We start from the raw sequence: 26,496 nt of genomic DNA, 5'->3' as shown, positions 1-26,496 counted from the left end.
AAATTGGTGCTCACCGTGCATAAGGTGATGGTTAGCAAGGCTCGAACTAACTTTGAAAGAATAGGATATTTTTTTAATTAGATAAACTTTAACCCAGAATGACTCTGTGTCGATGTTTACATGAAGAAAACTGTCATTATCGTCACTTGTACTTAATTAGTGCACGCCATTCTCTATCCAAGTCCTGTTTTTCGTTCTCCAAGATTATTTTTGGTGTTTTGTTTTGCACTTATGTCATGAAACAGACATTTGTGACTTTATTTTTCTTATGTGACACATTGAGAAACCTAATTTGTTAAATATCATGTACATTTTTTTTTTATCAAAATAAGTCGGGTTTATTTGTTATTTGTAATGATTCTACATATATTTATGCCAAACTTCACAAAATTATGCTAAATGGGTCGTTATGACAAATATTACGCTACATGACGAAATTTATTTCAAATATGCTAAAAGCATCAAATGATGCTACTGCATCTGGTAACATTGGTGGGGGTGTGCTACGCTGCTATTGTTTTGGTATGCGCACAGTTTTCGCTTTTACAGGATTTCCTTGGTGTAAGCAAGTATCCATCCTCTATTTCTTTTTAGACAGTCCTAGTCTAAAAACTATGCACACACATGTATGGGTTTCGTACTAAGGGCAGTGTTTGTGTTAGGTTTGATAGTGAGGAAAATGTATATCATAAAAATCGACAGTTAGTAGTAAAGTATGAAAAATATACAAAGACTTTTGAACACTGTTCTGAGGTTTGGTAGTGAGAGCGATGTATCATAAAAATCCACATTATTAGTGAAGGATAAAAAGTATGCAAAGGCTTTCGACATCAACGGTGTTAACGTAAACACAGTAGAGTATAGTAATATTCTACTGTATTGTATAATTATGAATTTATATGGCACAGATTATTCTTCACGAGATTGTGAATTTCTTCGCAAGTAAAAGCAGTGTTTAGTACGTGTGCGGTTCGGTAACGAATGCAATCTTTACACTTGGTTAGGCTTCCTGGTAAAGAAGAGGTTAGTATGTAATTTGCCCCCCGTAGGGGAGACATCCCTATTTCACAAGGATATTATATGAAGAAAGTTTTAGTATCTAACATTTACAGAAAGCTATTTTGAAGTGATTTTGTACATACAGGATGTATACATATGCACATACAGAGGTTTGTTTACATCTGCTCATGCCACAAGCTGGCAACGTTTTGTAGGCAAAATTTCGTAAGTTACGATACATAATTCGGCTTAATGTTAATATTTCATTAATTTACTGGGTATACTGTAATAGTTAGGCTTGTTTTTCAATGTTTTATCATGTTAGAAACAAGTTTTGTGCCTACCTGTTACTCTGCATTCTGCATAGTAGTAGCTAGCCTATGGCACCTGGTTAACGATTGGTAATACAGCTGCATCGGATGTAGGCCAGTTTTTATTCATATACAGTATACTAATTTAAAAACAAATATATATCTAATATGATATTTATTTAACTCTGAACTTATTTAATTGTAATTTATGTGTACTGTTTTGTATAATAAGGCAAATTTAGGGTAGTAATGGGTGGTCAGGAACGGATTAATCCATTGTCGGTTATTTCTTATGGAAAATATTTATTCAGATCTCAGTAAATTGAATTTCGACGCCTCTTTTGGAATGGATTATCATTGAGGTCCGGGGCTCTGCTGCATAGCTTTTGATGAAAGAAAAGTAAAATGGCCTAATTTATGGTAGTAGTACATAAGAGCTAAATTAATCTGCATTAGGTATTATACATTTAAGATTTGAAAGTTGATTTCCCCAGTACTGGGAAGGGAAAGAAAGATTAAAGTTTGGCACTGAAGAATTTAAAATACAGTATTGAGTTACGGGTTACAGTTGCCATGATAGAGTATTGAGTTTAAGAGTTATTTTCAATTTGTGCATAATATGTAGTGTCCTGTGTTAGTTCTTTGTCCTGAGTATACCTTTCCATCTTCCCTGCCTACCGTACTGCAGTATGACGGGGTACCAGTTGTAAGTACAGTACCTCCATGTAATGCACACTAGATTTTTGAGTATGAAAGGTGATTTTTGAGTATTTTCATCCGAGGATGACTTCAGTATGTTTTACAGTATTTGTATGAGCTGATACATTAACACCTGGTTGTCCTTAACAAACCCTGTACATATTTGGATATTGAAATTTTCTAGCACATCTTTCCTTATTAAAGTACCATATGCATTCATTTGAAACCTTTTGTTTTTGGTGTTTGCTAGATGTTAATTTTTACACAGTACTTTTGTGAAGGAATGACATAAACTTTTTGACATCAAAGTTTCCTTTCAAAGGAAAAAATTGAGTAGATATTGGTGATATGCGTCTGTGCCAATTGATAAGCATGTGGCAAAGTATTCTGGTACAAAATTTTGTGGGTCTGGCATGGTTCCAACAAGAATCACAGCTTGAACTCCCTTATTGCTGCTTCAGATATCATAGACCATTCATTGTAAAACTGGATTTGTACAAAGGGGTAGTAGCATCATTTTAGTGGATCACTGATTGTTTAAAAATTAGGTATATCTGAACATACTGAACGGCTTATTTTTAGCATTTTTATTATGAATTGAATCGTTCAAATCACTCTAGTCCAGATTGCTCGTAAAATATGTGGTAAGTCTTTTATTAAATGTATATGCTTAGATTTTAACCATGTATTTTCCATGATTACATATTAAAGTTAAATTTTTTTTGTCTTGTCCAAATAGAATTATAAAAGTTATCTTATGAAAGTTATTGTTATTAAATAGTTTAACCAGATCTTTGATCTAATTGATTTAGCTCTCACAGGGCTGGCCTCCATATGCAGGAAACATTATTCACACAGTCTTTTGAGTTAGAAATCTTGCTAATCAAAATCAAAATTGTCAAGTTGTTGCTGAATTTTATGATTTCTGTTGCAGAACTACACTTCAGGAACTGATGGATGAAGCATACTTAGAGCATGATGCCTAGTGAGTAAAATTACTGTTTTGTTGTTGGTACTTTATAATTTCACTAATGGAAAAGAAAATATTAAACAAAAGGAAAATATATACTGTATTTGTTGAAAAGGTTCCAGCTCATATAACTTTTCCACTACGTATAGTGCAATTGCTCTATAGTCTTGCATTGCTATTTAACATTTGTTACATATTTCACTAATAAAAATGAAATAATTGAAAGGAAATCGCATACAATATATCTTGAAAAGCTTTCTGTTCATAACTTTTCCATCACAGTCCAGTGCTCTCTAGTCTTATGTTGATTTATAACATGTTATCTGTTTTATTGCAGCTGTTTGTTTGAGGGGGTCATGAAAGGTCTGGAGCCGTGGTACATAGTTAGTGAACATCTGCAGCAACCAGATCCTCGCTCAAACATTATAAATGCTCAGCCATTTGCACGACCACAGGTTTGACACTTCCATTCTGTTAAACTTCTAAACTTATGAAATTTTGCAATTAGAACCTAAAATACAGTTATTTACAAGGGCTATTACTGTAATAGATTCTTTTCCGTTTTTTGTATGCTATTAACGATGGATGTTTTCTCATTATAGGATATAGGACCAACCAATTTATTAGTTCAAAAATTAACAAGTATCCATGACAACTTGCTGCAACGCCACGACGTAGCATTGTATAACCATCTTGCACGTTTGGAGATTCCTCCACAAATATATGGAATGTGAGTGATTTTATTCTTGTCTTAAGCACTGCATTTTGTACAGTTGAACTTTGACAAGTTTTTACTGAAATTTTTAACTTAATTTTGCTTGAAATTGTGCCAGTGTCTTACGAAAATATTATCCTGTTGTTCTAATTTTCTTAGAGAAAATAATGAATGTTCCCACCTTTATTTTACAGCCGATGGGTACGCTTATTATTTGGGAGGGAGTTTCCTTTACATGACTTGTTGAATGTATGGGATGCTATTTTTGCTGACTGTCAGGCAGCATTCCCTCTTGTAGATTTTCTCACAGTGGCTATGTTGTCTTTCATCCGTGAACCTTGTGAGTAGATGGTATAATTCCAATTTTATGGTTGTAGTCAATACTCTTGTATTAATTCGTCCCTCTTTTGACAAACTGGTGTAAAGTTTTTTTTTTAGCCAAAGCAATTCAGCTTGTGATACTCCATAACTTACCAAATCTTCAGCTGTCTGAATTATTGTCACATTTTGAATTAAATGTCCTCAAAAGATGAGCTAATTAGAAGCTCTGAATACCAAAATCTTTCAAGCCTACTTGGGGAAAAAATGGCTTATACCATTTCATCAAACTTTGGACGAATTATTTCATGGCAGTGCATATATACCTTAAGGCCGTTTTGAAGGATTAGCCATCTTGGTTAAATGAAGTACTAGTAAATCTTTTAGCATTTTATATTTGTTACGACGTCAGGGAGGTCGCAATAGGTAAAAACTTACCTCTTCGAGGTATCTTGGTAACGCTTGCTCGAGTGCGGCACCACTCTTTGACAGAGATGTCGTAGTATCCTAGAAAATGATAACTCAAATAGGAAACCAAAAAAAACTGGGGATTGGACAAAAAACATGTCCACATCTCTTTCTCTCCAATAGTCAAAGATTTACAATTGATATAAATTCTCCCAATGAAAATACACAAAAGTCATTAGTCCCCTCCCTAAAACTAGCACCACTCTGTTAGGTTGATTACCAGATCCATCTGAGAAAGAAAGAATCCCACATAAATAAATTGTAAATAAAATCAAAATAATAATAATCAATTCTCCTGGAACAAATGTTATACAAGAAAGATAACACCTCTGAAACAAATGTTTTAAATGTAAAAAAACAAAGATACACTCGGTCATAAATGTGAGTATGCTTACCTATTTCAGCAGCAAACACGCACACTAAGAAAAAAAGACTAGTTCATGCTGAGTACGACCTCCAAGTAGTGTCCAATTATCCCTCAGCTTCCATATCACAGTGTAACAGACGTGCACGCACTCTTGTACGTACAGCTAATAGTCCCACCCATGAGATATGACCAAAACCAGATCAGAAATGTACCTACTTCCACCCATGTACAAACATGCGACTTCTGTGCCCTTGGTTGTGGATGCATGAATGAGCTGAGCTCACACATCAGCCATCTCCAAAAACTGATGAGTTACAAAATCCTGCTCTGTCTCCATGGGAGCCAGTGGTGACTACAAAAATGTTCCGACACTTGCTTTTCCAACCTTTTGAACTGAGATTTTGGTATCCTCTCTACAGTGCTGCAAAACCAGACTATGCACTTGCACATTTGCTCAATTATATTCACAATGGTGTTCATATATTGATAATGCCTGTTTTATATTCATTGCTCCTTTGCAGTAAATGCCCTACATTTATGCTGCAAAATATTCTTCTTGGCTAGTAGTCACCCCTTTGATATAGATAATCTGAAATATAAAATTGAAATGCCTGTCTTAGTTTAAAAAGATCTTCATTGTGAGAGTCAGTCATTGATACTGCTTTATTGCAATTTCCAGTACTTGGTGGAGATTACACTACCTGCTTAAATTTCCTGATGCGGTATCCAGCGTCTGCAGATGTGCAGTACATAATAATGCTGGCCTTACACCTACGTAATCCAAAAGTAAGATTTTTATTTTTTATCATAAAACTAAGGGAGATTAAAGCAATAGTATTAAAATTTTTTTTTTTTAAATTTAATGGATTTGAGTCATTCTTTCAATCAGTATGCCCACCCAGAGGAATTCTTGCTTTCTTTTGTTTTGGCACGTGCTTCATTACTTTTCATTTTTCAGATTTGGTGAGTTTTTCTTAATGATTTTCATGAAGACATACTCTAGTGCTCATCATTGTTAATTAAAGTTAAAAGTTTTTCTCCACACTGCTCATGCATCCAATGTATTTTCTGTATGAATTTCCATCTGAATTTTGTTACTTTCATCGAAAAAATTTAAAAGAAATCAAGGAAGAGCTATCCAATTTCTTGTTTACACAGTGCAAAAGTATAATTTGCCTTTCCATTCATACCAAATTAATTACTTTTTGAGCCACGTATAAACCAAAAATTTAATTTAAAAAAAATATAAAATATATAGTTGTACAAACAGAATAACAGTTTGTCACTTTTTTAAGGATTTGCCATAGATCATAATGAAGTATAGTATATCAGTCTCCATGGCAACAACAATCGTGCCATATTCAGGATTTTTTTTTTATAACTGAGAGTTTGAAATATGCATGAGGACTATATTTGTCATCAGAAGCTTAAAGGATTGAGAACGCAATGGTTTTTATTAGATATAGAATTCTGCAATATATAGCCTTTTTAATATATATTTAAGGTACCTTTTTAATTTTGTATTAGCCAAGATCAATGTGTTCATTCAAATTACCTTAGAGATAGTAATTATGGTGGTGATAACATCAAGAGTTTATGAGAACATTGCTGAAGTTTAGTTAGCTAATGTGAGTTACCCAAGATTATTTTATTTGCAGCAATATCCAAAGCCAGCAGGTTACTCTGGTTCTGCCTCCAGGCACATTCCTACTGTTGGAGGGAGACCAGATGTACATCGGGGCCCTCAGATAGTGGCAACATCTGCAACTAGTCAAACGAGGTCATCCAGTGTCCCGAGAACACAGCCCCAACACATAGGTAAAAAGAGATCCACCTCAGGCGATCAGGCTCCTAGTGTTGAGGAAGCATCCTCGGGCAGAAGATTATCTTCCCCCAATGCATTTACTGATCCTCTAAATGGTAAGCATTGAAGCTGTAGTAGTTGTCAGTATCTTGCTGGTTAGCATATGCTGTATTTAGTAATTGAAAAGTGAATTAGTGGGTGAATTTTAAGGGTTCAGGTAGTTGTTGAGTAACTGTAGTACAATTATTGTAGTTGATGGATGGACAGCACTTTATAAATTTAGATTTTGGTGCCTTGGTAAAGGCTGTACTTTGCATAATGCATGTTCTCCAGATTTCTTTGTGTTAAAAAGGAAATAGACAGTTATCTCCTGGGTATCATCCAAGGCCTTGGCAAATAATTGACCGTCTATCATATGCCATAAAACGTTACTTGTTACATTGCAGTCAGATTCCAAAATAAATTTTCTTCTTTAATGATAAGAGCCAAACCATGTGGTATTGAGTGGCTGTCATGATAGAATCTTGGTCTTATGAAAATTTTTCATTTGAAATAATGTAATTAAAAGCTTTAATGACTAAGCGCACATATAGTACGTACAGTGTATCTTACTTCTTTCTTGATCTGAAATCATTACAAAAGGAGATAGATTAAGTTAAAAAAAAGATTCAAGTATGATTTTATTATTTGTCACAAAGCTATAAATAAAATCTAAAACCATTAAACTAGAGCATCAAAGTAAGTTACCAAACTGACAAACCACAAAGAGCAAAGGGACTTTGAAGTTAAGTTCTAGGATTCTGAAGAATAGCATGCTGTTTTTTTAAAATGAATGAGCTGAGAGGATTAGTATACTTTATAGTTACAAGTAATAAAATAGAATATAATAATTAGTAGAGCTAAAAAATAATTATAGTCAATTAAAGGTTGCACAAGCAAATAAAGTTGGGTTTTTCTCAAGCAAACCAAGATTATAGAAGGCTTTAGCAAAGTCCAGGGCCTTTTAATTGTTGGTTGTAGGGTCACCACCACTGAAAGGCAGTCAATTTGAGCACCTTAAAGCACCCACACTTAGCAGTACAAACAGTAATCCATTCACCTAAGTGTGTCGATACATTTTTTATTAAAAGCAGTTTTGAGGAATTTAAATTTTTAACTAAACGGATGGGGATGCATGATATGAGTTTGAGTTGCCTCCTTGAAAACTGTTAAATACCAGGTATGCTTGGTTAATACTACTGTATATGGAAAGAGCAAGAATAGCATTCTCTGAAGCATTCTCAATATAAAAATTGATATCTGACCAGCCTTCCTTGGACCTCTGGTATGTCATCTCCCAGGGTTAGGGGAACGGAACAGTGACCTTCGTCTAGGAGAGCCAGCGGAACGAGAAGCCACCTCCTCCACTCCTCCACTTGCACTTCACTGGTCACTTTATCACAAAACACTTTGTCCATTAGGACTTTTAAGGATGCCCTATCTTAGACACTGAATACACTACCAGTTTTAGCTTATTAAACCTGGATTCAAGGTTGGCAGTGGCATTGGGGTCAGAGGTATGGGGCTAAGTACGGGAGTATGTGGAATGATTGAAGGAGGGGTGGGAATAGGAAGAAGAGCGTGAGCGGGAGAAGAAGAATAGCGAGACTAAGATCTGATTTGGGCATAAGCTAAAAGAAGCCCTACTCATGGCCCTAGAGGTCGCCTGTTATTCCCAATTCCTTTCAAGCTTGCTAAGGTGAAATTCAAGAACTTTCCACTTTTTCTAATCCCAATCCTTGCACTTGTCACAAGTATTCTCCTGAGAACATACCTACCCTTTACAGTTGCTGTACATAGTACCTATGTGCATCATAGTAAAAATTAGTTAACCTAGACTAACAGCCTTTGCTACAATAGCAAATACTAGAAGCACTCGAGTCGGACGTAACTCATTGGAAAACTAATCCAAAAGCTGACAAAAGCAAACGAGCAGCTTGAAGCCTACATGAAAGCGACAATACTTCACCGAATTCCAGCGAGTACTATAAAAACTGTTGAACCAGGCTGCAGCAGCTTGACGATGTTGCACCTAAGCGCGGAAGAAACAGAATGACAATGCTGGCAATGTCATTACTTCACACCCGTTCAGTGGGCAGGGCTTGTCACCTACACTCTGCTATTGAAACTTTTCCAAAATTTGTTAACTGTAGGGGTACTGCACAAGTGGAAACTATAGTTAAGTAATTACTTGGTAAGTTACTTCAATAAAAATATAGATTGATATAACATGCTGGCACAAGAATGACAGTTGTCAGGTGACCACATTCTGGGAAAAATCTTTTGTCACTAGGAATATGGATAATCCTGGGACAAATAGAAAATGAACACGAATTTTGTTTCCCAAATACTAAATTATCTAAATTTAAGCCTATCTTTTTGAAAGTCTTTGTCAAAGTTTTAAAATGACATAAAGTTAGAGAGTGTATTGTACGTACTTGATATAGATCAATATAGTTATAGTACTGGACTAGATGAAGTCTATTTTGCAATGTAAATAAGTATAGTAGTAATGGGTTTTCAGATCAATCCACAAAATTTCTTCATTGGGATTAGAATAGAGGCAGTCCCCAGTTATCGGTAGACTCTGTATATGGTGAACCGGTTTTATGGGGCTCGTCTATTGCCATAAAATTGGCGATTTATGGCGCCGTAACGGCCGAGTTTCGGTTATCGACGCCATAAGGTTCCGATAATAGAGTTAAGGTGCCATTAACTGAAAGTTTGTGCCATAAGCACCATAAATCACCGGGATTTTGTTAATGGTGGGTTTCACTTGCAGCACCCTGCCGAAAACCGGGAACTACCCGTAAGGTTATTTCTTAAGAGGACATTTTTAATGTACTGTACTGTAAAATAAATGTATATACAATGTAAATCTAATTTTTGAAGTATAGTAATGCTTGTCTCCTAAAGTTCAGGAGGTTTGGAAGTTAGTGTGATTTCTGGTAATGGAAGCTTGGCTAGTTTGCTATATTATTTGTGCCATAGATCTCTTGTAAAGGGTATTTGCTTTGAACAAGATTTGAAGTCTTGAGTGGAAGTTTGTACTGCACATGCTACCAGGGAAATTCTACTTCATCTGAATATAAGGTCATAATCTTTATTGGTAAGATGTCTATTTCATGAATTAGCTTGTGTCACAAGAGTGCATTTTATAATTCTGCCAACGTTGTGTGCTTACATGCTTCTCCAAAAGAGACTCCTAATACTTTTCAAAAGTTGTTTGCATTTCTTTTAGCGCTAACACCCATTTGTTTATATTCTTGTTGTTTGGCACTCCAGCTGCTGTGATCTTCAGCAATAGCTCGAATGTCAGCTGTAATAAGATTGGAACCAGTGACAATTTGGAAAATAACCAGGGAACAACTCGTGCCAGTAAGGTTGTGTCTGGTCTGGTGCGACTGGGAGGAAAACTGGGTAGACCCAGAGAGCTCTCTGTAACGCGTCACCAGTCCTTGCAGTCTCCTCCATCCCCTTCACCCAACACAGGTTAGATAGAATATTAGGGCTCTATTCCAGGTTTCATGGAGTCACTCGGTAAATATGGTAAATATAATTGTAAGGTTATGTGAAACAAAATTTAAGTCATTGATACTTCAATTATTGAAATTGGCTTTCAAGATTGTCATTCCATGTTTTATCAGTACATATTCCTGCTTGTAGAGAACCAAGATTAGCAATTACTATTAAAGCTATATTTGTGAGAATTGTGAAATTGTAGATTTTGGTAATTAGTTAGAGAATAAGTATGCATAAGAAAAGTTACAAAACAAAAGTCAAATTTCATTTGCTCAACTTTTTTTTTTCATGCAGTTTCAGTGAGATTTTTTTTTTATATTAGTATACTACCAGACTACTGGCATTTTATTGTTATCTTTAAAAATTTTGTACTTGATTTTGCATTTGGTAGGAACAATCAATGCTTTGCTATTTGTCTCTGATATTTTTTCTTTTATACTATGTATAATTGGATATTTTGAGTTTCAGATCACAAATTGAGTATATTGCTGTACAGTCAACCTCCGGTATTCACGGGGGACAGGGACCACAATCACCCACAAATACTTGACATCCCCCTCAAAAGATGCTTATAACTGGCTATTTAAATAGTTCAAATACCAAAGTCCCCCTCCGAAAATGTTTATAACTGCTTATTTTAATAGTTCAGACAACCAGATGTATACCTTAAACTATCATCCTACACAGAATATACCTTAAACCATCATCTAAAACATTTTATATAACATAATTTCAAAGTCATCATGCAACATCACCCTTAAAAATATATGGATTGCAACTAAGTGTGGAAATTATTCACTGAATCAGTCCCATTTTCTTTTAACAGTACATTGGGAAACACTGGGAAGTTATGTAATGGTAGGCGGTCTCTGGTTATCAGCGATCTGGTATTATGGCACTTGTCTAGTGCGAAATTGGCTATTGGCAACGATATATGTATCCCTAACAGAAACACCGTTAACCGGTAATTGGCACCAAAACTCGGTTATCAGTGCCGATAAGCACTGAAAATAGCTGATTTTCAGTTATTGGAGATTTTTGCTTATCAAGCCAAGTGGAATGGAACCCCTCCTGATAATCAGGGACTGTCTGTAGTATGTATTTGAAAATAAGAAAATTTTCATATCCTAAATTTATTTAGTCACAAAAGTAGCCAAGTAGTCCAGTAAAAATAGAAAGTGAATATTTCTCTACAAAGAAATCCACAAATAATTTGGTGATAAGTTCCACAGAAAAATGTGTGAATAGGTGAAGCCATGAAACCTGAACCATGAATAGGGGGTGGTTGACTGTATTGGTTTATATTCATTGTAATTTAAAACAAAATGTGGTGTATAGCTTGTACATAGTGTAATTACAATGCTTTCTTGTGCAAGTTTACATAATGATGCTCCGTGGCTTCGTAGATTTTGAGATGATGTCTTACAAGCATGACACTTGGATAACATAAGATACAGTGGTAACACCACGTTTGTTGAACGTTTTTTATGTAGAACTTTCCATTTTTCGAACTAAATTTTAGAGAAAATTTTGTTCGATTGTCGAACAAATGCTCTTAATTCGAACTGACTGATTATCTAATTTATACTTGTAGTCAACGGACTACTGGGTCTTACAAGTTTAACTGTATTAAAAAAATTTTTAATTTACAATATGTAGTTTAATGATGACCATATTCAACAAAATAAATAAGAGTATAAAGCATTTAATGTAAAATTTTGCTTTCGATATAACATTTAGCATAAAAGATGTATAAAATTGTACATAGCTCCGGTGACATCACGCCCAGCTGACTTGGGGCTGAACGATGGAACGTCGATATGCTGAGGAGAGAAGAAGAGTGTTAGAATATTACTGTATGTATATAAAAGCAATAACAATTCACATAAATAGGCAATTTCCCAATAGATTTAACGTAATGATAAAATATGAAAACAATCAAATGCAATACAGAAAAAGAGAAAGTCTTAATTGAGCCAGTGTTTGGTGCGCCGAGTGAGATGGTCTAGTTGAACAATATTAATAAAATAGTAATGAAAGAACAAAGCTTTTCACAATAAAATTTAGCATGAACGATTAACAAAATCATTCGTCATTGCGGTGATATGTACACAGCTAACTTGAGGTAGAGGGAGGGGGGTGTTTATATTTTTGAGGAATAATGAATGAATGATTTTAAGTTATCGTGCATCGTGGTATTGTTCAGGAGAGAAGAGACAGTAAAATCTTTACTATAATGTGTACCCAAAAGCAATACCAATTCACATAAAAAATAAAATAATTCACAAATTTAACATAATGATAAAACATGAAAACAGTCAAAAAAAAAAAAAAAAAAAAAAAAAAAAAGCTTGCTCGAATCAATGTTCAGTGCACTGAGAGAGAGAGAGAGAGAGAGAGAGAGAGAGAGAGAGAGAGAGAGAGAGAGAGAGAAGGGCTCTGCTTCCCACTGACTTATCAACGGGTGGGATGGTATGATTATTCGCCCATTTCTTTCAATTACACTCGATCTGCCCAAATCGCTTTTATTTTTGTTACAGTAAAATACCTATTTAGTGACAATTACTTTTTATAATTTTTTACTACTGTAAAAGTAACTCGGCTCTGTAGTAAACAAACTGGCACCACTTTCAGCTTCTGCATGCCTTTGATTGTTTAAATGGCTTCCTTGTGAAAACTTATTTTATCTCTTTCCTTTTCTTGCATTGTTGACAGGCAGTACCTGAGTATCAGTGGACCCGGTTAACAGAAATCCGGTCTTATGGCACTTGTCTAGTGCCATAAAATCAGCAATTTATGGCGCCATAGTTGGACAAGTTCCAGTTATCGGCCATAAGACACATTATGGTGTCATAAGGGTTCTTGAGGCATTCCATAAGGGTGGTTAAGGTGCCAATAACCAGTTTTCGGCACCATAATCACTGAGTTTTGGTTTGTGGTAGTTTTTGTGTATCGGCATACCCCTGGGAACGGAACCCCCGCCGATAACCGGGAACAGCCTGTATTACTTATTTGTTTGTAAAATCCTCATGTTTATTTTAAAAGTCTGCCATTTGCTAAAAGTAAGTTGATGTATTGTGGCATAATTAATCTCTTTCGTGCACTTAACCCTTAAACGTCGAAGCAGTATTTTAAAAATCGTCTCCCGTATGCCGGCGGCGTTCATGAGTGAGTGCCAAAGCGGAAAAAATGTTTTTTACAAAAAATCACAGCACGCTTAGTTTTCAAGATTAAGAGTTCATTTTTGGCTCCTTTTTTTTTCATTGTCATTGCCCAAAGTTTAGTATGCAACCATCTGAAATGAAAAAAAAAGAAATCTATCATATATAAATATTGGGATATGTGACGGCGCGGGAAAAAAATTTCGAATATAATTGTTTACAAATCACACTGTGAGCAAAACGTTTAAAGCTAATGAGTTAATTTTTTTCGTTGTATTGTACACTAAATTGCAAGCATTTTGGTATATAAAACATTGTAAAACGATCAAGGCAACACAGAGAAAATATTATCACAAAATGATGCATGAATTCGTAACGTGCGGATGTAAAAAAAAGATGTTTTCAAAAATTCACCATAAATCAAAATATTGTGCTAGAGACTTCCCGTTTGTTGCAAACTGAAGGTAATTGATTGAATATTACTAGACTGTAAGTGTTGTAGCTTACAATTGCAGTTTTCGACCATTTCGGTCGAGTTAAAGTTGACCGAAGGACAAATTTGTTCTATTTATCGTTATTTATATGAAAATATTTCAAAACTGGTTAAAGCTTCAACCATGGGTTGTTTTTTGTTGTATTCTACATGAAATTATGCACATTTTCATATATAAAACCTTATGTAACGGCTAATTTAAAACTGCAAACATTACGACAATCGGACGAAAAAATTTGATTTTTTCGGAAGAGTTACCGCACGGACGTAAGGAAAAAGTTTATTTCATAAATTCACCATAAATCGAAATATTGTGTTAGAGACTTCCAATTTGTTGCAAAATAAAGGTAAATATTTAAATATTACTAGAATGTAATAGTTTTAGTTTACAATTGCGTTTTTTTACCATTTCGGTCGAGTCAAAGTTGACCGAAGGTTGAAATTTTGCCACATCATTATTTATATGAAAATATTTAAAAACTTATAAAAGCTACAACCATGGGTTGTTTATTGTTGTATTCTACATGAAATTGCACACATTTTCATATATAAAACTTTATGTAACGGCTAATTTAAAACTCTGCAAACATTAAGACAATCGGACGAAAAAATTTCTGATTTTTTCGGAAGAGTTACCGCGCGGATGTAAGGAAAATGTTTTATTTTTCCTAAATTCACCATAAATCGAAATATTGTGTTGGAGACTTCCAATTTGTTGCAAAATAAAGGTAAATGATTGAATATTACTAGAATGTAAGATTTTTAGCTTACAATTGTGTTTTTTTACCATTTCGGTCGAGTCAAAGTTGACCGAAGGTTGAAATTTTGGCACATCGTTATTTATATGAAAATATTTCAAAACTGATAAAAGCTACAACCATGGGTTGTTTTTTGTTGTATTGTACATGAAATTGCGCACATTTCCATATATAAAACTTTATGTAACGGCTAATTTAAAATGGTGCTAACATTACGACAATCGGACGAAAAAGTTTATGATTTTTTTGGAAGAGTTACTGCGCGGACGTAAGGAAAAAGTTTTTTTCATAAATTTACCATAAATCGAAATATTGTGTTAGACTTCCAATTTGTTGAAAAATGAAGGTAAATGATTGAATATTACTAGAATATAAGAGGTTTAGCTTAGAATTGCATTTTTCAACCATTTTGGTAGAGCCAACCAAAGTTGACCGAAGGTTGAAATTTTGGCACATCGTTATTTATATGAAAATATTTCAAAACTGATAAAAAGCTACAACCATGAGTTGTTTTTTGTTGTATTCAACATGAAATTGCGCACATTTTCATATATAATACTCCATGTAACGGCTAATATAAAATGGTGCAAAAATTATGTCAAAGTGACAAAATAATTTCCGAGATGTGTCGCTGATGCTTTTTAGTGCGAGGAGAAAGAAATTCGCGCTTGCGTGCCTGGGTAACGATTGTTAACAAAACAACGCCTTGATCCATGAGCTCCCAGCATCCCCCAAGGCATGCGATTCAAAAGTTTTCGCCTAGTAGGCCGAAAACTATTTTTCCGCGAATTTAGAAAAAAACTTTTTTATATCGACGTATATACGTCCAATCGGCACCCGACAGACAATTTATATCGATGTTTAATACGTCCAATCGGCGTTAAAGGGTTAAGAGCCAAGTGTAAACACACTCTCTCTCTCTCTCTCTCTCTCTCTCTCTCTCTCTCTCTCTCTCTCTCTCTCTCTCTCTCTCTCTGGAACGCAATCGGACATGCACACTATCGATTCTTTTGATTATCCTTGTACCTAATTTATGAATAAAATTGATTTTATCAACCTTTGCATACTGCAACCAATGCGGTTTCCTGAAAGGGTTCCTGTCGCTTCTCCCTCCTTCCCCCAGCTGGCCGGGCGCCATTTTCACCAAACAGTTTGTAAATCGTACATAGAAAAACAAAATTTCAAAAATTTTACTTCATATAACGTACTGTTTCATTACTTTACACTCTTAATTTAACTTTTGAACACATTGATAATATAAAAAATGTGAAAAGGGGGACTTTTTGGGTAGGCTGAACGAATTATCCTGATTCCCTTTATCTCTTATGGGGATATTTGTTTCATATTTCAAATAAATCGTACTTCGAACAGCCTTCTGGAATGGGTTAAGTTCGAAGTCTGAGGTACTACTGTACTGACAAAAAAATTTGGAGATCATTTTTATTCTGATTCATATTTTGATCATTTCCAGTCGCTTTTGTGATGTCTCAGGGGCCAAATGATGAAGTAACAGAGTTAACTCCAGCAATGAAGGAACTATCTGTAGTTAGGACCAAGTCTGCACCAGTGGCCATGAAGAGTGATCCTTTGACAAGTCGGTGTGCTGTTAGCCATTCTTCAGATGAAAGTGAGGAAGATAGTTCAGAGAGAAAACAGTCTGCTGACAATAGTTCAGAGGTTTGTACCTATTTGAATCACGATTTGAGAACAGACTTAAGACTACATTATGGTAACCTTTAGACTTTCATAGGCTCAAGAATGAAAGATAAAATAGCACCAGTGATTAAATCTTGAGAAGGAAGTATCATCCTATTGCTGAAGGGGGCCGTTAAGTAAATTTTTTCCTGACAAGCTTAGATTCTGCTGTCATCTTGTTACAAAAATTTTGGAATGGGGGCCCAATTTTAGATTGTCTGGCCATTTGCGGTGAGGTCTGTTGTGTTTCAAGAAATGTTATTTTGATGCAAGCAGAAAGCCACTGCACAGAACAAGGCTGTTCATGACCTTGTAGGGGAAAATGTTTTATTGTAAAAAAATTACAAAGCCATTAAGTAGCCTCATCTGTAAAAGGGTGTCCTAGCCACACCAACTTTGGAGATCCTGAGAAACAAAGACCTCCCTGCAATTGCTTCATTCAACTATATAGTTCTTCCATGATTAGCAACTTTTTTTATTTTTGTGATATTAGTTTTCATTCATTTATTGATTGACCTTTTACCTTAATATCTATTCTGATAGTGTTTAGTGAATTATTAAAAGTTGTATTTCTATGTTTTTGCCATCTAGACAGGTTGCATCACTTTTGTTTGAGCTTCCATATGTTATAGTAGTTGTTAATTGTACAGTAAGTTATTGGGATGGATTAGAATTAGTAATAGCAATATTTTTTTATTTTCGTAATGTACAATACCGTGTTAATGTAAGTTTTCTTATGAATTGTAATAGGTGGCTGGTATGACTGTTGAAGATTTAGCAGCAATATGTATCGGCTGTGCTATGAATCTATCGCATCACACAGCTGCTCTGAAGACTCGACTTGCCCAGTTGCAAGTGCAGCCAGATCTCACAGTTAGAACGGCTCTTGATGGGATTACAGAGGTAGGGTTTAAAAATTTAGTTTCTAACATAGTTTCTTATTGGCATGATTACATGGTCATGTGAGAATGAATGGTGAATGTCTTGGTTTTGTCTTGGTTTAAAGTTTTGCATTGCAAAGTGAAAGTTTAATGATCAATTGTCAGTACTAAATATGCATGACTACAGGCTGTAATTACATGAGGTATTAGTTCCCAGATAATGTGATGTAGTAATTTTTCCTCTTTCAAAAACTGGGTAACTTTGTGTGATATTCATGGATGTTTATGTACTTCACTGAAAAGTGGTAGTAAATGGTTGACTTAATACATAAACAGTGCTGTATATACAGGTTGCAATAAATCAAGCTATATTATTTTTTACTTTTCAGTATTCAGAAATAATTGCAGGAGAAATTATGAAATTACAAAGCTATGTTATTGCTATTCTGTAAAAGTTGTCTTGTAGGACAAGCTAAATATGAAATTTCATCAGTGTTGTAAATAAAAAATGAAGGAACTGAGGTCACTGACAGAGCCTGACATAACTGAGGCAACTATGACCAGATTAGATAACATCTCTGAAAAATCTTTCCGGTTAAATGGCAAGATACCAGGAATGATGAATTAATATTAGATAACAAGAAGTTAAAAGAGAGCACATCATACATAATATTGTGACATTCATTTTTTTTTAAAAGTTGAAAGTTGAATATTCTAGCTTGCCTTTTAATTGCCTATACTGGTTTAACCTTTGAGATTTTAATGAATACCATAAAAGATTTGGATATTTGGCTTTTATAATGCCAACCAACCTTCAACAGAACATTTTACATACACTCGATCTCATAGAGTTAATAGACTTATCTTATGGTTCTTGTGTATTGGCTTAAACTTCAAGCCAAGCAGCTGTTTGAATCCAATCCAGCACTTAATTCATTGAGACTCCTTGAGTCATAGGGCTGCCAGATAAATTTCATAAGTTTAGTTTTATTTTAAAGGACATATTCTTGATGCGAACATTGCATCAATTTTATTCTTAACTGAATAGCATGATCAGTTAACTAAATGCCAATATTGATGCCTACACATTAATTTAAATTCATTTTTTATTATAAGTGCATTTTTGCTCTCTTGCTGATACCCAACAAGGAACCACTGCGATTTCTTTGCAGGTGGTAGAAACGCTGTCTGGAGTGCGAACACAACTAGCTGGCTCAAATGGCGGATCCAATGGTTTGATGTCGGCTCCTACTCAGCACCATCCTTTAGAAACCAATGATGTTAATGAACAAATCACTTGAGATGCCTTGACCTGCAGTATTTTAAAATTTTTGGAAGAATTTTATATTTATTGAATTTTATCTTTTTATCAGATATTTCGGCTTTGTGCATATCATTCCGTAGGATCATTTTTATTTTGAAGATGGTAAATAATGAAAAATAGCAGTTTTATATTTATTTTTTAATTACACTGGCCTTGATTTAACATCGTAACATTTAGATAATAGTATGTTCTGATTGACTGTTGGAACTGTATCTAGGTAACAGTGTTATCAGTTAGTCTACTCAGAACTAATTTCTGAATTTTAGATTTTAACAGAACAAAATCCCGCCATTTTTAATTGCCCAAAGTTTTAATGCATTTTAGAAAGTATAAATATTTTCTATAAATAGGTTTTGTTGCCTATTTTTAAAACTATATATACACAAGATGTTTATATTTGAAATAAAATGAATACAAATATATAAGTAATGTTGTGGACTTACAAAGAAGTTCTTTTAAAACAGTTTTTGCTTGCCAATATTAAAATTATCTTGGTACTGGCAGCAAAAATGTTACCCCAGTGATAGTTTTGTGTCATTTTCAAGTTCAGACATTTAAACCATATTTTCGTGTAAGTGACATAACAAGTAGTTACATAGCTATAGTTTTAACCTCACATGGCAACTTTAATTTTAAAAATTGTAGTATCTCTTCAGTTGTTTAGTGTAGGTGACAGGCCCTGCCCACTGCTGGGAATACTGAAAGTGACTTGGCAGATATCTTTATTGTTTTTCTTCCTGCTCTTGAGGAACTCGGGGGTTTGCCGCAGATTTTGTTACTTGATTTTTGGTTATATGGCTGGATTTCACTGAAGTATTATCACTTACTTGAGTAGCCCTCAAGCTTTAATAGTTCTCAGGATCATTTTTTATAGTTCTTTGATTATTGTTACAGTCAACCCCCGCTATTTGTTGATTATTATTACGGTTAACCCCCTGCTATTCGCACACTCACCTATTCATAGATTTCTCTATGGAACATGTACTATACACATTATTTGCAGAGAAAATTTGCTATTTGTGGGATTTTTCTGAGAGAAATATTCACTAATTACTGTATTTTCATATTTTCATGACTAAATGCACTTTTTTTAATAAAACTAATAAAATATTCAGGTATAAGCCTTTTTAGAGGGCTTTGTTTTTCATGCAAACTATCAAAATAGGCAGTTCTAAGGGTTTTTAGAGGGGTTGTAAGTATTCACCGATTTTAGTTATATGTTGGGGGTGTGGGTTGTTTGCACACATCCCCCACAAATACTGGGACTGACTGTATGTCTGATTTAGGTTCACCTAGTTTCGCTATTGCAGTGAAAGTTGCAAACCAGTTTGATTGAATCTTCATGATTCTCTTACAATTTGCAGTAAATGTAGTGGGCAGAAATGTAGTAAGGAGAAAACTTGTGCTTAAAATGTAATGATTAGTAAGAGTAGAAAATACTTCATCTTAATTAGACAATTAGAGAGGGATAGAAAGTTGAAACCAGCCTCTAGAGCCAAGAAATGAGCTTCCCTTACCCTAGAATTCCACCCTAGCCTAGGTTAGAAGATAGCCCTGCTATTCCATCTTCCCATCTTCCAAATTTTTCATCTGCTACTAACCCTCCTACTTTTAATACACCTAGTCCTGCAACTGGCTCCCTAGCTTATATAACCGGTGCTATTGCCAGTCTAGAGTCGTTTGTCAAGAAAATTAAACTTAGTGGAATTCAGTGGCGGAGTTAAGCGCGTCACTTAAGGTGTTAATGGTAAAACTTATTCAGACAGTGCCATTTCTCGCAAGCTGGCACATGACAGTGCAGTGTTAGTGGAGGAGGTGGCTACTCATACCCCAATTCTCCTAGATGAAGGTTCCTTCTGTACTCCCCTAAACCTTGGAGGAGTTGCACAGTAGATCCAAGGGAGGTCGGGGGGGTTGGCCCATGGTTAGTTGCTCCTTCAGCTGTACCTGTTGTACAGACCCAGGTGTCTGTAGGACTAGCACCACTGCCCTGTTCCCCCAACTCAGGTAGAAGACATAAACCAAGTCCAAGGGAGGCTAATGGGTTTGTCCACAGGTACTCACTCTCTCAGTCAAGCCCAAGGCACAATCTCAAGTGCCATCAGACAGCCATTGAAAAGATGTCTCATTAAAAGGCACCAAGTTTTCGTACGGATACTTCAAATTGTCGTATAAAGGCACAATAGTTGAAGGTATGGTACTAGAGTCAATTTTGTTATACATTTCCGATAATTATCATGTACAAGTGGCAAGCGAGAGAACTTATGTATGTCTTGTCAACAATCAAGCCCATCCCTCGCTCAGTCCGCTGCAAGATTCCCGTTTATGCAGAGGCAACCCATGGCTCAACCGCCATGCCATTACAGGCCCAGCAGTGACACCACTTCCAACGAGGTGGCACAGGAAACAATTCCTGGATTCTTCTAGGCTGCTTAAGACCCTTTAAGTGGGTCTATGTTTAGTTCCAGTTCCAGTTAGGCAATATAAGAAGGCCAGTACTAGCCCACAGCCTTCTTGTAGTTACGATGTAGCTATATGGGAGACGGCCACTCCGTGCCTTTTCCGAATGCCCAGCAGTGTTTTACCAGTTATGATTTGCCATTGGATGTTAAGCTGTATTAAATGCTAATCTCTTCATGTATGTAGTTATGTTGTAGCTATATGGGCGAGCATCTGGCACCTGCCAGTACTAGTAGTCTACATCCTCCTTGTAGTCTCACAGTAGCTATGTGGGACATGAAGAGGCAAGGAAAAAGGCACCATCGCACAGTGTCAGCTTCCGAGCACCCAGCACAGTTTTACTAGATCTCATTTACCTTTTGATGCTGGAGAAGACAAGGCTATCAGAGATGAATGTATTGGGGCTACCCTTTCAACTAAAAGGGTTACAGAGACACAGAAGTCAACCATTTTGTTTTGCTGTTGGAACCCATCTCCTTTTCCTGCAGGGTACTGTGAGGAAAATTGATTCGGACCTCCTAGAGGAGCCCACTCAGGCTCTGGTGTCGACAAGAGACCTTTTACTGTGGACAGATCAAAATAGTGATTTTAGTCACTTGATTTGTTTGGGCCCTTGCAAGATGCAGGTATCAATTTTCTATCAGCGTTTACCAGGCTAAGTGGGCACTTTTCCAATCTAGTGTCTCAGACGGATGTCCATTCTTCTGAGACATCTGTGACCCAATTGCAGATTTCCTCCTTTATTGAGGAGACCTAGAATCTCTCGTCCTCCTCCATTAAAGGATATTGAGCTATGCTTAAGTGTTAAGCTCAGATACCTAGATCTTTCATCAACCCAAATCTTATCGACCTCATAACGTCCTTGGATACATCCAAGTAAAGGAAGGAAGATCCTGTCTCTTGAAATCAGTATGTAGTGTTGAAGTAGCTGACAGGTCCCTTTTTTGAACCCCTACATTCCTCTTCTCTGAAAAACCTTTTTTGGAAGACTATTCTTGTGGCCTTGACTATATTGCAAAACATATTAGTGAGATCCAAACCATCGATAAAGGAAGGATTTTCACAGTACCGGATCTCAAGACGCCTGGCACCAGCTTCCAAACATCAAGTGCCAATTCTTCAGTACATGTCTCCTTCTTATGAGTGCCAAGCACCTGTTTACAGACATGAATCTCCTCTTTTACTCAATGATAAGCCATTGTTGGCCCCCATTAAACAGCAGTTAGATGAAATTATAGATTTTTTTCAAAGAAACTCCCTCCAAGATGGTGCGCTCTTTGTTGTCTCCATGAAAGCTCTGAAGGAAGTAGATAATTAACTTTTGGCTAAGTGAAAACAAGGCAAGCATCCTTGACCATTCCTCCCTCTCTTTTAGTAAATAGGAGATATCTGTCCTTTGACACTGGGTAAGCTCCTTCTTTTGGAATCACTGCTGCTTATCAAGGGGACTTAACTGACCTCAACTAATCTTCCTGACGCTTTTGAGTTTTCGTTGTCAAAGGTTATTTTTCCATCAGCCATACTAGTCCATCTTGTTAAGTATCTCTTCAAGGTGTTTGAGATCTTCAGTCTCTTGGACTGGATAGTCGAAGCTATGATTAAGGAAAATGGTAATTTGAAGTAGTTAGAGAACAACATTGCCTTGGACTGGCTGGGACTACTATCTGGAGAAGACAAGGCTATCAGAGATGAATGTATTGAGCTTTCTGCTCTTTTCTCCTTGGGAGTTTTGAAGAATGGAATTATGGGGCTACCCTCTCAACTAAAAGGGTTACAGAGACACAGAAGTCAACCATTTTGTTTTCGCTGTTGGAACCCGTCTCCTTTTCCTGCAGGGTATTGTGAGGAAAATTGATTTGGACCTCCTAGCTAGAGGAGCCCAGTCAGGTTCTGGTGTCGACAAGATACCTTTCACTGTGTACAGATCAAAATAGTGATTTTAGTCACTTGATTTGTTTGGGCCCTTGCAAGATGCAGGTATCGATTTTCTATCGGCGTTTACCAGGCTAAGAGGGCACTTTTCCAAAATAGTGTCTCAGACGGACGTCCATTCTTCTGAGACATCTGTGACCCAATTGCAGATTTCCTCCTTTATTGAGGAGATCTAGAATCTCTCGTCCTCCTCCATTAAAGGATATCGAGCTATGCTTAACAGTGTTAAGCTCAGATACCTAGATCTTTCATCAACCCAAATCTTATCGACCACATAACGTCCTTGGATACATCCAAGTAAAGGAAGGAAGATCCTGTCTCTAAAAATCAGTATGTAGTGTTGAAGTAGCTGACAGGTCCCTTTTTGAACCCCTACATTCCTCTTCTCTGAAAAACCTTTTTTGGAAGACTATTCTTGTGGCCTTGACTATATTGCAAAACATATTAGTGAGATCCAAACCATCGATAAAGGAAGGATTTTCACACTATCGGATCTCAGACGCCTGGCACCAGCTTCCAAACATCAAGTGCCAATTTTTCAGTACCTGTCTCCGTCTTATGAGCGCCAAGCACCCACTTACAGACATGAATCTCTTCTTTTACTCAATGATAAGCCATTGTTGGCCCCCATTAAACAGCAGTTAGATGAAATTATAGATTTTTTTCTCAAAGAAACTCCCTCCAAGATGGTGCGCTCTTTGTTGTCTCCATGAAAGCTCTGAAGGAAGTTGATAATTAACTTTTGGCTAAGTGAAAACAAGGCTAGCATCCTTGACCATTAGTCCATAGGAGATATCTGTCCTTTGACACTGGGTAAGCTCCTTCTTTTAACTGACCTCAACTAATCTTCCTGACGCTTTTGAGTTTTCGTTGTCGAAGGTTATTTTTCTATCAGCCATTCTAGTCCAACTTGTTAAGTATCTCTTCAAGGTGTTTGAGATCTCCAGTCTCTTGGACTGGATTGTCGAAGCTATGATTAAGGAAAATGGTAATTTGAAGGAGTTAGAGAACAACATTGCCTTGGACTGGCTGGGACTACTATCTTGAGAAGACAAGGCTATCAGAGATGAATGTATTGAGCTTGCTGCTCTTTTCTCCTTGGAAGTTTTGATGAACGGAATTATGGGGCTACATAAGCAAAGTTTTTAAAATTGAAGCTGCTGCGGGAGGTTGAAACTATAGCCATGAAGTTCTTGGTAAGTATATATGAAACTTAATTTTATTATGAAATTGTAATTTTTTTTACTGTAGCGTTCCATGAAAAAGTCTGCAAATATTTTTATTCTTAGAAATACCAGAAAATTGTCTGAATGTGTCACATATTTATTTATTGAGCTAGAAATTGTGGTTTACCAGATATTGGGACCCATTTCTTGTTATTAAATTAAATTAATTTGTTTTAGAAAATCAGGATTAGAAATTTAGATTTGTGCCCTTTCAGGAAATTGAAAGATCTTGCAGTATCACTCACTGGTTCTAATTAAAATGTTATTCAGGAATCATGTAAGTTACAGTAATTTCCAAAAATCATTATATAAATGGTATTCAATAGATAATTTCCAAAAATCAGTATATAAATGGTTTTCAGTAGATAATTTCCAAAAATCAGTATACAAATGGTTTTCAATAGATATTGTTAGTCTAGGGAGATACCAGTAACTTTAAAAAAAAAAAAAAACCACTGTTGCCAAAGAACTGTAACCCAAATCTTTTCCAGTTCCTCTGCATTTTGCAATTGCTGTGACATGTTATAAAGGAAAAAGTCAAGGGTACTCTATAAATGGAAGTAAAGATACCTGTAATCCTCCTCTATTATCATAGTACTGCTAAGCAAGTTTGTTCTGGTATTGTCACATCAGCACAGTTCTGTGACCTCAAAATGCTTATGTACTTGAAAGAGGAAGGTTTCAAGTTCATTTCTTGTTTAGAGGGACAACTGTAAGCATGTACAAATAGGTCCTGTTCTTGGACAGTCATGTAAATTTTGTAAGATCGCATGTAGCCATTCCATTTTGCAGCGCAGACAATGTGATAACCATGATGCATTCTGTGATAAATTTCCGTGATTTATGGTAGGGTATAAACAAATCTCTATCGTACAGTTCATTCTTAGCATAGTGTGTAAATGAAGGCCAGAGTAAGTAAAAAAATTATTTTTAAAGAAACATTTCAAACATTTGTGGCACGATGGAAAACATTTTCTGAATTTGTGCCATATTAAATCAGCTAGTCAGAATTGGGCCATAATTTAATTTGTAATTTGTTTTATTATAGCCAAATTGCATATGAATTATCTTGTGAAGGCATGTATGTGCTGTGCTGGTGTAAATGCATTTTATAATGCGGTTTGCATATTTAGATGTTCTAGACTAGTTCATGTACCAGATATCTTCCACTACAAAAATATGCATGAATATTCAGAATTTTTTGGAAATAGATGTGGAAAGCATAATGCTCATTGCACTATGCAGTATCAGTTTCAGTAATCCATTTGTTGCTCATTGTAATGGAGTATAGAACTTTTATTTGCTCAATGTCCTGAGTGTGTTGTTTAATGATAAACCTCAATTGCATTGTCTGAAATTTTTTAGCTAAATTTCTTATGTTACTTTATTAGCAAAATACCCTTTTAAGTATTATGAGAGGTAGGTATTTTACAATTGATGTAGTGGGTATTGTGAACAAGTTTCATATCATTTAGCTGTATGACTTGATTTTGATGTAAGTCATTTCTATTTTGTAAATTAGAATGAAAGGCAATATGTTGAGTATGTATTTTACCTTTTAAGGAATGTTATCAACTTTTGGTCTCTGTGATATTAACATTCCTTCATTGTCTCAATATTGTACAGTTTTTATTATAAACATTAAAGCTGATGTTTTTTTCTTCAACTGCCTTAAATTTGAATTGACATTCGTGGTTTATACCACAAGTATCATGTGCTAGCCTAGGTTTTTTTTTAAATTTAGGGGTTGTTGGATGATGAAGAAATTGAAATCTTGCGCATTACCAAGAATACAGTGGTCCCCCCCGTATTCGCGGGGGGATGCGTACCAGACCCCCCCGTGAATAGTTAGAACCTGCGAATGTTTGGAATGGAACCCCTATAAAAAGGCTAAAAACAGCCTACTTTGTTAGTTATAACTGAAGAAAAACCCACTAAAAATGTTCATACTTGGTTTTTTTAATAGTTTTATCACAAAAAGTGCATTTTATGATGAAATTGATAAAAAAAAACAGGAATTAGTGGATATTTCTCATAGAAAAATACAGCGAATGTGCGTTTTTTCCACGAATAATTTGGGGAAACGTTCCTGAGAGAAATCCGCTAATGTGTGAGTCCGCGAATCCGGAGAACGCGAATACGGGGGTCCACTGTATAGTGGTACTGAAAGTGTTGAAAGTGGACTTTGTGACTGCAGACAAGACTGAGAAACTCAAATGAAGAGTCTATTCGTCATGATATATTTTTGCATGAAATTTGGGGACCAAAGCTTCCACAGCCAGCCAGGAGATGCCTTTAATTCACTGGTAAGTGCAACCAAGTTTTTAAGATTTTATTAATAACTTTGGTAAGCG

The 26,496-nt window shown here is 35.7% G+C and overlaps 1 protein-coding gene across 5 annotated transcripts in view; it reads left to right on the top strand.

Annotated features, from left to right (window-relative positions):
* The window catches only part of LOC135198445 (TBC1 domain family member 5-like), a 212,291-nt gene extending 186,498 nt beyond the window's left edge, over nucleotides 1–25,793 (top strand). For 4 of the 5 annotated variants that reach the window (XM_064225997.1, XM_064225994.1, XM_064225995.1 and 1 more), the window contains 10 exons: nucleotides 2,944–2,994; nucleotides 3,317–3,434; nucleotides 3,582–3,709; nucleotides 3,889–4,034; nucleotides 5,527–5,633; nucleotides 6,506–6,767; nucleotides 9,976–10,182; nucleotides 16,096–16,301; nucleotides 17,070–17,222; nucleotides 18,373–25,793. In XM_064225997.1, coding sequence (XP_064082067.1) covers nucleotides 2,944–2,994; nucleotides 3,317–3,434; nucleotides 3,582–3,709; nucleotides 3,889–4,034; nucleotides 5,527–5,633; nucleotides 6,506–6,767; nucleotides 9,976–10,182; nucleotides 16,096–16,301; nucleotides 17,070–17,222; nucleotides 18,373–18,501 — 1,507 coding nt within the window. In that variant the 3' untranslated portion in view covers nucleotides 18,502–25,793. The remainder of the gene's footprint in view (nucleotides 1–2,943; nucleotides 2,995–3,316; nucleotides 3,435–3,581; nucleotides 3,710–3,888; nucleotides 4,035–5,526; nucleotides 5,634–6,505; nucleotides 6,768–9,975; nucleotides 10,183–16,095; nucleotides 16,302–17,069; nucleotides 17,223–18,372) is intronic. The other variant, XM_064225996.1, reaches the window with a different exon arrangement.
* Nucleotides 25,794–26,496: the final 703 nt, after the last annotated feature.

This window comes from Macrobrachium nipponense, chromosome 22, assembly GCF_015104395.2.
Source record: "Macrobrachium nipponense isolate FS-2020 chromosome 22, ASM1510439v2, whole genome shotgun sequence".
Taxonomy (NCBI): Eukaryota; Metazoa; Arthropoda; class Malacostraca; order Decapoda; family Palaemonidae; genus Macrobrachium; species Macrobrachium nipponense.
Note: the sequence above shows the minus strand (reverse complement) of the source record. Positions and strands in the feature narration are given on the sequence as shown.